Genomic DNA, 13158 nt, shown 5'->3' with positions numbered 1-13158 from the left:
TGGCTAAGTTCACAGTGGGGCCAGTTCTGTGCTCAAGTCCTCAGGGCCAGCTCTACTGTGTTGCCCAGGTGTGTATGGGGGTCACTCTCCCAAGCACTGTAGCTGATGAGGAGCAGGGACAGCTCTCCCACCTACTTCAGCATTGATGGGCAGGGGGGAGGGGAGGGGAGGGCTTCTTTCCCCTGCCCATGGCTGACTGTTCATTGAAGCCACCTTTCTCACCTATGGGTGTTTTTCTGCAGCCAGTAAAGTACTGTTTTTGAGCTTTTCCCCATTCCTCAAAAGAGAAATTGTAAACCAGTAACCTCATGGCCTGGGCAGCCAATTGATCAGTCTTATCTGGGCATGGTATTTATAGAATAGTGGAAGCTGCTTTGAGTTGCAATCTGAACTTTACTGTAAAATCTGAATTTTGACCACTGGGATAAGCAGAGCAACTGTCACCCCTGTCAGGGTCTCTAGAGGTACCAGTGCCAGCCACTGACTGGGGACTGAGGGGCTGCTGCTCTCCTGTCCTAAAATTTTATATCCCCATGTCTCTCTTGATATTTCCTGTCTGGCCTACATAGACTTTCAAGTCTTGTTGCTTTTGGTGCCTTGCATGGACAGTGGATGGCTGCACTGGTGATATTTGTGGATCACTAGCTTGGCCATCAGTGGCATTCAAAAACAGATGGTTGGAGACCTGGGACCACCTGCATAAAGCATAGGCTTAGCTTCCCTAAGAGTGCTGCTCATGGTCAGAAGGAAACCTTACATTTGAATTGGCAGCAGAGTATGCTGGTATGTCACACAAACTTGACACCTAAGAAAATCCACTGTGCTATTTAAGCTGTTGGAAGCTAGATCTTATAGGCCAGTCTCAGGGCCCCACTCTCAGGAGATTCATGTTGTTATGATAATATGCAAGGGGAGGGAACCTTGGCAGATTCCACTGCAGGCAGGGGACAAACATGCCAGGCAGACAGAGCTTAAGTGAGAAGTTTTATTAGAAAGGGGGAGGAAAGAGAAAAGTGGTGAAGAGGCACAGAAACAGACAACAGGGGAGAAGAGGGACAGGAAAAGTCCTGTCTGCCCCTGGGGAACAGCAGGAAAGAGCACAGTGGGCAGAGGCCTTTCTTTTAAAGGGGTCCTTTGCACCTGGGCTGACCAGGGTACTGCCTGAGTGCATTCTGCCAGGTGACAGGGGCAGGCCAGCATAATGCCTGCTGAGTCCTTACACATGTCCTCTGAGGACAGGGTCTATGTGGCACAGTTCCTTTCATAAACTCAAGCGTCACCAGGCCTTGTGGCTTGGTATTAGTCATCTGGGCAGTCCTTTGATGTTTTCCTAGGGACTCAGTAAGGGTGTGCAGGCCAGCCAGAAGGTCAAGCATCACCACCTCTAGCCAGTACAGTTTCTTGGTTTTCCAAGCAAATGGATCTTAAAACTTGCTGAACTGTGTCTTGGTGCTGTTAGGATGGCTAGTATCCTCATGGATCTCAAGAGAGTATGTAAAAAGGCTTTGGTGTCCTTCCTCCCCACCCCTCCCCTGCTTTAGCCTGGGAGCCTAACATATAGGAGTACATGCAGTAGATTGGTGGGTGAAGTCAGGAGAATTTAGCTAGGGTGTTGTCTTGTTTTCATGATACCAATCTCAAAAGTGTTTAAATCATAGACAGTGTGATGGGGGCAAAGAGGGCTCAGCAGCTTAGAGCTCTGGCTGCTTGTCTAAGAGGACCTGGGTTTGATTCCCAGCACCACGTGGGGTGGCTCACAAGTGTCCCCCAGTTGCGGGGGATTTGTTGCCCGCTTCTGGCCTCTTTGGGCATCAAGCATGCATGTGCCCAGACATACATGCAGGCAAAACACTCACATACATAAAAGACACAATATGAAAAAAAATATAACAGGGGCCAGCGTGAAGACTCATCAGGTGAAGATGCTTGCTGCCAAGTTCAATCCCTGGGACCCACTTGGTAGAAGTAGTGAACAGACAACTAACTAATAGTTGTTCTCTGATCTTCACATACACACTGTTGCCCTTCCCCCAACTAACTAAATAAATAAATGTAATTTAAAAAGAACAAAGCATCACCACTATTAGGTAACTTCTAATATTTGCCTTACTGTTTCAGTCTTCTCCTGTTTGCAGTCTCCTGTGTATGGTTTTTTGCATAGTCAAATGGTTTGTGTTAACTGTTTTATCATACACCTATTACACAGAGATCGTAGACCACAGAGCCAAGGCCTGGGTTCAGATTCTGACTACCCTAGTTTTGTTTTTGTTTTGTTTCTGGATTTTTTGAGACAGGGTTTCTTTGTGCAGCATTGGATGTCCCAGAATTCATTCCGTAATCCAGGCTGGCCTTGAACTCACAGAGACCTGCTTACCTCTGCCTCCCAAGTGCTATTATTAAAGTTGTGCACCATCACTGCCCAGCTAGTCTCCCCAGTTCTCAATGTGAGGAAATTCTCCATTCTCACGGATGTCTGCATTTCCTCATTGAAATTGTTAATTCTCACTGGAGGGAGTTTGCTCAGGGATGGCTTGGTATACAGGGCTGTGGGGGAGCATGCTAGTACCTGCCAGTAGCACTTAACAGGCTGAGGCAAGAGGATCCCGAGTTCCCAGTTAACCTTGGATGCATAGAGATATCTTATTGCAAACCACAACTCAGCATTGCAGGAGATGGGAAATGCTGCTGTCCCCTAGTGGGTAGAGGCATGCCTAGGGTGGCTCCAGAGTGTCAGGGGTGCCTAGGATGTGCACCTCCTCTAAACGAGAGAGAACAGTCGCCCAACCACAGGGTCCATGCCTAGCACAGTAACTCCTGTGGGCCAGCAGCTGCTGCTATGATGAGTCCTTGCTTCACCCTGTAGCATGCTTGAATGCTCCAGTCTCATAAACACTCTTTCCCCTAAGTGTTGCATGCTCCTAATGTGCTTTTTCTTCTTCCACCAGATGAAATTAAAGCAGAAATAGAGAAGCAGAGGTAAGCAGCAGTGCTTCCTCCTGTTGGGGGCACAGTGGGTGATGGCTGGGGAACCCTTTCCACGAACGTTTGCTCACACGGTGGAACTCCCGGTTTGGGCAGGTGACTGGCCCAGTGCTTGTGTACTTGGAGGGAGGTGAAAGAAGGTCAAGTTGATGCTTTTAACCTTTTCATGAGATGGAGACAGTAGCCTTGTCCTTAGTGTCAAGGGACAGCTTGCTCTGGTGCCTGTTCCTTATCCTGATGGTGGGAGCCAGCCAGTCATAGTTTAGAAACATGGGTCTGGCACAGCCGCACAGTCACCCCACTATGCCAGTGAGCCCATTTGTAAGTCAGAGCCCTTGCTTTCTGCAAGTTTCATGTAGTCAGCTTGTAGCTGCATCTCCCCAAGATAGAGCTTGCAGCACTTTTAACTAAGCAGAGTGGGAAAATAGAGTAAGGTGAAGAGAAGTGAGCTTTTCCCTTTTTTTTTTTTTTTTTTTTTTTTTTTTTTTTTTTTTTCATTTTCCTCTCCATTCTCTCATGCTCTTCCAGGCTTGGCGCTGCAGCTCCCCCAAAGGCAAACTTCATTGAAGCCGACAAGTATTTCCTTCCATTCGAGCTGGCCTGCCAGTCCAAGTCCCCCCGGGTGGTCAGCACATCTCTGGATTGCTTGCAGGTACCACGTGTAAACTTGGTGTGAGGAGCCCTTCAGAGCCACAGGCTCTCCCTTCCCCACAGCCATGCCGCTCTGGCACTGAGGGTACCCTTGGAGGCGGTGGCACAAGAACACTTGGAATCTTCCTTTGTGAAGATCTCATGTTGGTGGGAAGGGGTGGGGTCTGTGCGCCTTAGCTACAATACACATTTCCCCAGAAGTATATTATTTGTAGGTTGATTGTGTTTGATATACATGGGCATGTGACGTGCTCCCAGCCTCGTTGTTGATGGCGTTAATGTGTACTCTCAGGTGCAGAAACAGGTATGGCCACACCTGATTATTTGTGGTAGTTCTGATCTACAGTATCTATGAACATGAACTAGCCAGCCCTAAGTAAGAAACGCAGGCCTGGGTTCCCCAGGTTTCCAGTTTGGGCCAACTGATGAGTATATAACTTCATTTTCTGTGTGTTTCTATTTAAAGACACCTCTTAATATGTATCATTGGCTCATTACCATTAAATTCGCACAGCAGCATTAATATCACTCTTAACCAAGTTTATGTAACACCTACAGTTGTAAGGCAGCCCCAGTCTTCTTGCTCCTTAACTCTAGGAAGTGCTTTCTTACACACTAGGGGGCATTTTAAAGAGTGTAAAAGACAAAACTGTGAAAGCCATTCAGTAAAAACATCACAGAAAAGCTTTCAAATCCATTGAGCGAGTGAGTGAGGAGTGAATGAGTAAGGAGTGAATGAATGAGTGGAGGAGTGAGTGAATGAATGAATGAATGAGGAATGAGTGAGGAGTGAGTGACTGAGGGAGAAGTAAGTGAATGAGTGAGTGAGGAGTGACTGAGTGAACGAATGAATGAGTGAGGAGTGAGTGAGTGAGTTTATCTGAAACCCGCCATCTGGACATGATGAGGATTGACCGCAGCTAAAGCTTCAGTGATGTCCTCAGATACTCCTAACCTTGGAGACACAGGATGCAGAAGTAGGAGCCTGTCTGACAATGTCATAAGAGACAGGACAGCTCAGGGTCCTTAGCCATACTTTGTGATTTTTGTTTTTCTCTAGTTTCTGACCATCTGTTACCTTAGCGGGCAGTCCAATCAGTGGAGAAGTCAGGGAGCTGGGAACAGATTCTGTTAGGCTTGCTTAGAGAGTGTGTTGAAAGGATCATGGGGCCTTACAAAGACCCATATTTCTTGAGAAAGAATGTTATCATTGATTGGTTCTATCTGCTAACGCAAAGAACTGCAAAGTGGCAGGGCATACTACATTTTTGACATCCTCAGTCTAATATTTACTCGATTAATCTCTTTAATATGCATACACTTTGATGAGTTTTTTTCCCCACAAAAGTAGTTCTTCCAAATGTAAAACCACTTCTTTAATTTCAGATACTTCTGTACAGATTGTGCTATGTGAAGCATCTAATGAGCCAAAAATTCTTAAATGGCAGGCTCAGTCAGTCCTACTCTATCCTAAAATATTTGATGATGTGAATGTTTTCTGAGAAAATTTGACATAAGTTTAATTTTAGTTGTTTCCTCCCGATAACGAGGTTTATTTTGGGAGCTGGTCTTGTTGATGGCTAACACATTGATACCCTGAGAATGGTAGTTCATACCCTTCACTGGGCTGTCACAACTCCCCCCCCACTCCACCCTAGGTGCCTCATCTCCATCACCTTGTTTAAGGTTCGTAAGAACCCTCTGAGCTGTTTAAAGTCAAGGAGTCTGAGGCTAGGTCACCTGTCCTGTAAGTAACAGGCTTGTTGGCTATGTAGGACTTCCCAACCTCACACTTATGATCTTATCAGAAAGCTAACCTGGTCTCTTGTCTGCTTTTGTGGAGTTTTGTTGGAACCCAGTTGTCTCAGCTTAGACTGATAACTGAGTCCTATAGGACACTAAGCCCACCCTCTTTCATAGCTCTGGAGGGTGGACAGTCCAAGTTCAAGGCCCTGGCTCAACTTGTAGACTGCCATATTCTCACTGTGCCCTATAGCCCTCTGGACTTTTCTTATGAAGCACCAAGGCCACTCACTGTAAGGGCCCTGCCCCTGTGGCCTTAAGTCTGTTTAGCTCCCAAAGGCCCAGCTTCCTGATGGTCACTGAGTTCTAGGACTTAAGAATATGGATCTGAGGGATATTATTTTCAGTCATAGCAACAGAGAAATGTTATTTATTCACTTATCTGAGACTGCCTTCCCACCATTGTAGCTTTGGTGAGTAATTGTAGCGGATACCACCTGACCTGTACACTGAGTACCTGTTCCTCTAGGGCTGGCCTTGCTCTTTTTTTTTTTTTTTTTTTTTTTTTTTTTTTTTCCCAGACAGAGTTTCTCCATGTAGCCCTGGATGTCCTAGAACTCCCTCTGTAAACCAGGCTAGCCTTAAACTCAGAGATCCACCTGCCTCTGCCTCCTGAGTGCTGGGACTAAAGTCATGCATCACACAATGCCTGGCAACCTTGCTTTTAACTGTCACCTGTGACTGGGCCTTTTCAGTTCCTGGAACTCCATGTATGTGATTTTAAACTCCTTGGCATCTGTTTCACTTCAGCTCACTGGGAGTCTTGAGGCTTACGGTATATGGTTCTTTTGAATGGAAGTCTTGTGAGTTAGTAGGTACACTGGGGTCTCTTTGTTTAATATTCAAGGCATATAAAGTGCACTATCCTTTTTATGACTGTAGGCAGTGGGTGGGCACCCTGGAAAACTGAATGGGAAAGGAGCTCACCCTCTGCTGCCTTGCTAAGCCTGCTTGACTGGAATTTCCTGGCAGTTGAGGAAACTTATATCCTGGAAACCAAAGGCCAGAATCTAGGGCTGAAGTCTGATTTTGAGAGAAGTGAAACCAGCTGAAGTCACCTACGCTGTGCCTTGTCATTCATTTATTTTGGAGAGGTGCCGGGGACAAAGGTACTTTAGGGTGTGCTCTGTGATGAGCACAGTTGGCACAGATGCTCATCCCTGCTGGGCTAAGCCTAGCAACTTGCCTGCTGCAGCTTCTGCAATAACTAGGAGTCCTGTGCGCTGTCCCTCTAGCACTTGGTGGCCCACACTGCCCTAGAGCAGGGAAGCTAATGTTTTTCTATATTAATTTTCTATATATATATTTTCTATATTAATAATTTTTGGAATATGTTTCAATATATTTTAACTTAACATTATATATACTATTACAGAACTTTGTTCATTATAAACATGCAAAAATAGAACTTTTATAAAGTCAAGATAAAAAATTAAATACAAGTCATATGTAGAGGCAGAGACAGGTGGGATTCTGTGAGATGGAAGCCAGATAGGACTACACAGTAAGACTCTTTCTCAAAAGCAACAGCAATGGGGCTGGAGAGATGGCTCAGTGGTTAAGCGCACTGGCTGCTCTTCCAGAGGACCCAGGTTCAGTTCCCAGCACCTATATGGTGACTCAAACTATCTGTAACTCCAGTTCTAGGTGATCTGATGCCCTCTTCTGACCTCCACAGGTACCAGGCATGTACATGGTACACAGACATTCATGTAGGCAAAACACATAAAAGATAATAATAAATCATTTTTTTTCCAAGACAGGATTTCTGTCAGCCCTGGCTGTCCTGAAACTATGTAGATCAGGCTGTCTCTGCTGGGATTAAAGATATGTGCCACCATCGCCTGAGCAATAAATGATTTTTTAAAAATTATATACAAAGTTAGTGCTAGGATATGACAGCTGGTAGAGTGCTTGTCTAACTTACATGAGATCCTGGATTCATCCTCCAGCACATCATAGAATGGGCATGGTGATGCAGACCTGTAATCCCAGCACTCAGGAGATAGAGGCCAGAGGATCAGAAGTTCAAGATGTGGTATATTTAAGTCTTTGTCTCAAAAGGAAAAAACAGAGTGTCATTTTCTTTAAATCCCAATGAAACCTATAAGGAAATGATTGGCCTGGGTTGTCCTATTTATATCACATATGTTGTATTTTAGCTCCTTTTGTTGTGTGTGCTCATGGTGGGGTATGAACATGTATTGGGTACATGTAGAAGCGGGAGATGAGCCTGGTGTTGTTCTTCAGGAGTGGTCTACTTTGATTATTGAGACAGGATTTCTCTCTGGCAGCTGGGACTCAGTAATAAGATTAGGCTGTCAAACCAGCAAGCTTCAGGGGTCTGCCTATTTCCACCTCCTGGCACTGGAATTACAAGGGCATATCAACATTATACTTGGCCTTTTTTTTTTTTTTTTTTTTTTGCTAGGGATCAATTCAGGTCTTCATGCTTGTATGGCAAGCACTTAATGACAAAACTATTTCCCCAGCCCTCAATTAAAGTGAATTATTTAATATTATTATTTCTGAGACAGGATCTCATTATCTATTCCTGGTTGGCATGGGACTTGCTACATAGACCAGAGATCTGCCTGCTTCTGCCTTCCAGGTGCTGGGATTCAAAGCAAGAGACCACCACACCTGGCCCTTTTTTGGTTTTAAGACAAATTCTTGCTATGTAGACTAGGCTAGCATCAAATTCATAGTCGTCTTGCTTCAGTTTCCAAGTGCTGCGATTACAAGCCTGTAAAACCATGTTCAACAGAAAGGCCATTTTCTCGTTTTTTGGTGCTTGGGATGGAACCCAGGTGTGATTCTGAAGCAGCAAGCTGCTTTCTGGTCCCAGGAAATCTCTTTTCCAACATTGGTATTTTGGGGCTTCTAGTGCTCAAGGCACTAGAATCCTAATGTCAGGAGGGAGAAGCAGTGTCATAACTTGGCGCTTGTCCACCGAAAGCCCCAACCCCCCCAGGAGCCTGCCCAGCAGCAGCAGGTCAGAGTGGAGTGAACAGTTCTGGCTTGTCCTCCATTCTATCTGTTTCCTTCCGGCCCCAGAATTGGGCTTGAGCAGCAAAAGGGGCAGGCAGTCTGTTCCTTCTGTCACTCCATTGTGTACTGTTTCTGCTTTAAATCAATCTATCTATCTATCTATCTATCTATCTATCTATCTATCTATCTATCTATCTATCTATCTATCTCCAGGGTTTCTCTGTGTACCCTTGGCTGTCCTGGAACTCACTCTGTAGACCAGGCTGGCCTCAAACTCAGATCCTCTTGCCTCTTCCTCCAGAGTGCGTGCACCGCTTAACCCACTCTTAATCTCTTTATGCTTATTGAATGAAGGTGCTTTGTAGCTAGTGGTGGAGAAAGCCATTCAGAAATGTTGCAAGTCTCTGCAGGGTGGCCACTGTCCTACTACCATGGTGGTGGCTCTGTGGGCAACCTCAGGACCATTTGTCTACCTGTGTAGGCAAAGGCAGGAAGGATAACTACATAACAGAACAACACCCTTACCTGCTCCCTGGAAGCACAGTGTGCCTTAAAGTCTAGGCTTACATTGTCGGGATGACCTCTAGAGTCACCTGTATAGTTGAGAAAAAAACAGGTTCTATGCTTCTGCCTTTTAACTTCCAATTCAGTAGGTCTGGGTTGAGGTCCAGGAGACTGACTGAGATTTTACCAGCCCCTCTGGCTGACTGTGAATCTCAGCCAGCTGTAGAGCTCACCCTGACCTTTGTCTCGAGGTCCAGGTTGGTATAAAGTGGCACAGGCAGGTATCCTCTGAAAGGCAGCCCATCTACTGGGAGATGGCTGAAGGTTGTACCCAGAACAGCTGTGCTTGCCTGGCTCCTGGGAGCAGAGCAACTGCTGCCATAGGAACCAGGGGTTCAAGGCCAACATCCCTCCTGCCTTGTCTAGCTAGGCAGAAGCTTGTAACCTTTGCTTTTTCTTTGTGCAGAAACTCATTGCGTATGGGCACATCACTGGCAACGCCCCTGACAGTGGAGCTCCTGGGAAGCGGCTGATTGACAGGATTGTTGAAACCATTTGCAATTGTTTTCAGGGCCCTCAGACAGATGAAGGGGTTCAGTTACAAATAATTAAGGTACTTCTGTTTGCATGATCTGGGTTTGGGAACGTGGGGTTTTAATTTGCCATGTGTTGGTAAATTAAATTGGGTGATGTTGAAGTGTTACTTAGAACTTCTGTTAGCAGCATGATTTATGAGTGTGCAACAAGCGCAGAGGAGTAGGATCAGGTGTGTCCCTAGCAAACAGTGCCACCAACAGTGAGTGCTCATCTGCTTGAGATTCTCTGGAGAGTGTGGGCCCCAGCATCTATTGCTCTGTAAGTCTTCACTGGCACTCTTAAAGCCTGCACCTGCTCCTGCCTCTCTCGTCTTCCCAGCTCTTCTTCCCTAGCCCATGTTTACTGTCGGGAAAGCTTTGACATGAGCTGGTGCCACCAGTGTGTCAGGGGATGAGGGGGGTGGGTGAGGGCATCCTTCCACATCTTAGGTCCCAAGTATCTCAGCAGTATGGGAGTACACTCTTAAAACTTTTTGAACCCAGTAGGAAACTGGGTGGTATTCATGATTCCTGTGGGTGAAGTCACAGAGTGCATTTTTGTAGGGGAAGGATCTAGTTTGCATTTTAGGTTTTTTTTTCAACCAATATCAATATTAAGAATTTTCAGGATTTTTTTTTAATTTTTGTTTGTTTGGTTGTATATAATTTTTGTTTTTCAAAACAGGGTTTCTCTGTGTAGTCATGGCTGTGCTGGAACTCATTCTGTAGACCAGGCTGGCCTCTAAGAGATCCTCTTGCCACTGCCTCCAGAATACTCAGATTCCAGGTGTGAGCCACTTCTGCCCAGCATTTAAAATAAATTTTTTTTTTTAACTTGCCACTAGAACACCTTCAAATGATGTGAATTTTAGAATTAGCAATTGCTTTTTAAACCCCAAACAATAGGAAGTTGGCTCAGGGTACTCATCATCCAGATTATTTTGCAGGACCATGTGAAAATTTAGAAAAATCAGGCTGGGTGCATTGATGCACATATGTGATCTTAGCACTTGGGGCACAGAGAGGCAGGAGGGTTGCTAAAAGCTTGAGGCCAGCCTGTATATAACAAGTTTCAGTACACCTCAAGTATTCTAGAAAATTTTGGCCAGGGGGGATATGGGCATTCTGGACAGTGACCATTTGTACTATGTCTCAGGCTCTGCTGACTGCTGTGACTTCCCCACACATTGAAATCCATGAGGGCACGATCCTGCAGACAGTAAGGACATGCTACAACATCTATCTGGCCAGCAAGAACCTCATCAATCAGACCACTGCCAAGGCCACGCTTACGCAGATGCTGAATGTCATCTTTACCCGCATGGAAAACCAAGTGGTGAGTGACAGCTGGGCTGGCCACTGGCCCTTGAAAGTTTATCCTTTCCTGAGACTTCCAGTTTTAAAACCAAGGGCAACTGGAGCATGACTTTAGAAATTTGCTCATCACATTCTAAGTTAGCTTCCTATTAAAAACTTTATACTGGGCTGGGAATACAGCTTAGCGGTAGAACCCTTCCCTAGTATACACAGGGCCCTAGGTTTAACCCCAGCACCCAGGAAAACAGCACAAAATTTGTATTAACTGGTTGAAAAAATTTTAAAACAATAGTCTGCTGTAATTTTTGTTTCTTACTAAAATGCCAGAACCATGTAGATGAATCCTTCTGTATTGTGTTTTAGTTACAGGAGACCAGAGAATTGGAAAAACCAATCCAGTCTAAACCTCAGTCCCCTGTGATCCAGGCTACAGCAGGATCTCCCAAATTCAGCCAATTGAAGCAGAACCAGGCCCAGAGCAAACCAACAACTCCTGAAAAAACAGAATTGCCCAACGGTGATCATGCCAGGAGTGGCCTAGGAAAAGTGAGCTCAGAAAATGGAGAGGCTCTCCGAGAAAGAAGCTCGTCACTCTCTGGATCGGCCGAGCCTTCCAGAGGTGAGAGGGCATCTTCCTGGTGCTGTGGGACACATTGGAAAGTGTGAGCTAGCAGTTAAGGAAACCCCTGGGGACAGCTTGTCCATTCTAGGCCTTTTCTTGGCCTCCCTTTTCTCTTGCTATGTAGGATACAGCCAGTGAGGCCTGATGGAAGTCCTGGAATGGAACTGCCCTCGCTGCCCTCGGCTGCTCCCATCACCCTTAGCACAGAAGTGCAGTCTGGGGCACTTGATATCCACAGGAAGTTAACTAGGTGACTAGTTAGTACTTGGCAGTCTGGTACCATGCATAGCCGCTGTGAGGAGACAGAGCACCAGATGGGCAGGCACGTGAACAGACAGGTCAATGGCATAGAGACAGCTTTATTGTCTTCTAGTCAAACAAAACTCAATTGGTGTTTTTGTTTGTTTGTTTGTTTGCTTAAAATCTTTTTAAGTTTGTTTGTGTATGCTTGAGTATGAGTGTGGATATGCATGTGTCACAGGGTACCCACAGAGATTAGACTACAACTCGTGGGAGTCAGTTCTCTCCTGAGGATAGAACTCATGAAGTCAGGCTTGACAGTAGGCACTCTTACTTGGTGAGCCATCTTATTGGCCCTTTGTTTCCATATTAAAACAAAATAGGGGTTGGAGAGATGGCTCAGCAGTTAAGAGCACTGGCTGCTCTTCCAGAGGTCCTGTGTTCAGTTCCCAGCACCCACATGGCAGCTCACAACCGTCTTAATAGGACTTGATGCTCTCTTCTGGCATGCAGTTATATATGCAGAACACTTATATATAAAAAGAAAAAGAAAAAACAAAACAAAATAACACTCCAGACCTGTTTATAATCAAACAGTAAATGATTTAAGCATAAAATGATGATGATTTGGGAATATCTGCATCTCCTTTTTCTTTCTGTTTTTGTTGTTTTTTTCGAGGCAGGGTTTCTCTATAGCTTTGGAGACTATCCTGGAGCTTGCTCTGTAGACCAAGCTGGCCTTGAACTTACAGAGATCCTCCTGTCTCTGCCTCCCAAATGCTGGAATTATAGGCATGTGCCACCACCACCTGGCTTTCATCTCCAGGTCTGAACCAGATCCAAAGGTCTTTGGCTTTTAAGACCTTGTCTTTCCTGGTAGTTTCTAATTTTTCACCCACGTCCTTTGCTCTATATAGTATATCTGACCTATCTTGTCAGCAGATCTCATCTCTGCTTCAGTCACATGACTGATGATGCAACCATTACCTCACTTCTTTTTTATTTTTACTTACAGTCCTGGGCCAAGGGCAAGGGGTGAAGTCTACTCATCTGGTGGTGGCCTTCTTGCTGTCCATCATGGTGATGAAGAGCATCGTGTGGCATCCTTCTGTTCGTGTTAGCTTGACTCTCTTCGTAGTGAATCAGGCTAGCCTGTACAAGTCAGTGCTGTGCAGATGGTGAACTGTGTTGTTTTGGCAGTGATGATGGTGAGGGTATCTCTGCATGTTAGTACAGAAGTGTTTTCCGTGAGGATTCCCAGTCTGCTGTTCATTGCATCCATGGTTGTGGAGCCCACAGATACAGAGCCAACTGTTGTTTGCATGGGTGCAATTACAGGTCCAGCCTGTACGTACCCTTGCCAGTCTGCTGTAGGAAAGGATGGCAGGAGGACTCAGAGAAGGGCAATCCTGCGGCTATTTAAGTGGAAAGTCTGCAATGAGGAAAGAGAAGTCCATGTTGATGTGGAAATTT

General features: G+C 45.5%; 1 protein-coding gene across 2 annotated transcripts in view; it reads left to right on the top strand.

The window, feature by feature from the left end:
• Nucleotides 1-13158, top strand: part of Arfgef2 (ADP ribosylation factor guanine nucleotide exchange factor 2) — a 75083-nt gene that overhangs the window by 10132 nt on the left and 51793 nt on the right. For both annotated transcript variants that reach the window (XM_051186094.1, XM_051186087.1), the window contains exons 2-6: nt 2946-2976; nt 3511-3634; nt 9398-9544; nt 10663-10842; nt 11187-11442. In XM_051186094.1, the coding sequence (XP_051042051.1) occupies nt 2946-2976; nt 3511-3634; nt 9398-9544; nt 10663-10842; nt 11187-11442 (738 nt within the window). The remainder of the gene's footprint in view (nt 1-2945; nt 2977-3510; nt 3635-9397; nt 9545-10662; nt 10843-11186; nt 11443-13158) is intronic.

Source organism: Phodopus roborovskii, unplaced genomic scaffold, assembly GCF_943737965.1.
Source record: "Phodopus roborovskii unplaced genomic scaffold, PHOROB, whole genome shotgun sequence".
Lineage (NCBI taxonomy): Eukaryota > Metazoa > Chordata > Mammalia > Rodentia > Cricetidae > Phodopus > Phodopus roborovskii.
Note: the sequence above shows the minus strand (reverse complement) of the source record. Positions and strands in the feature narration are given on the sequence as shown.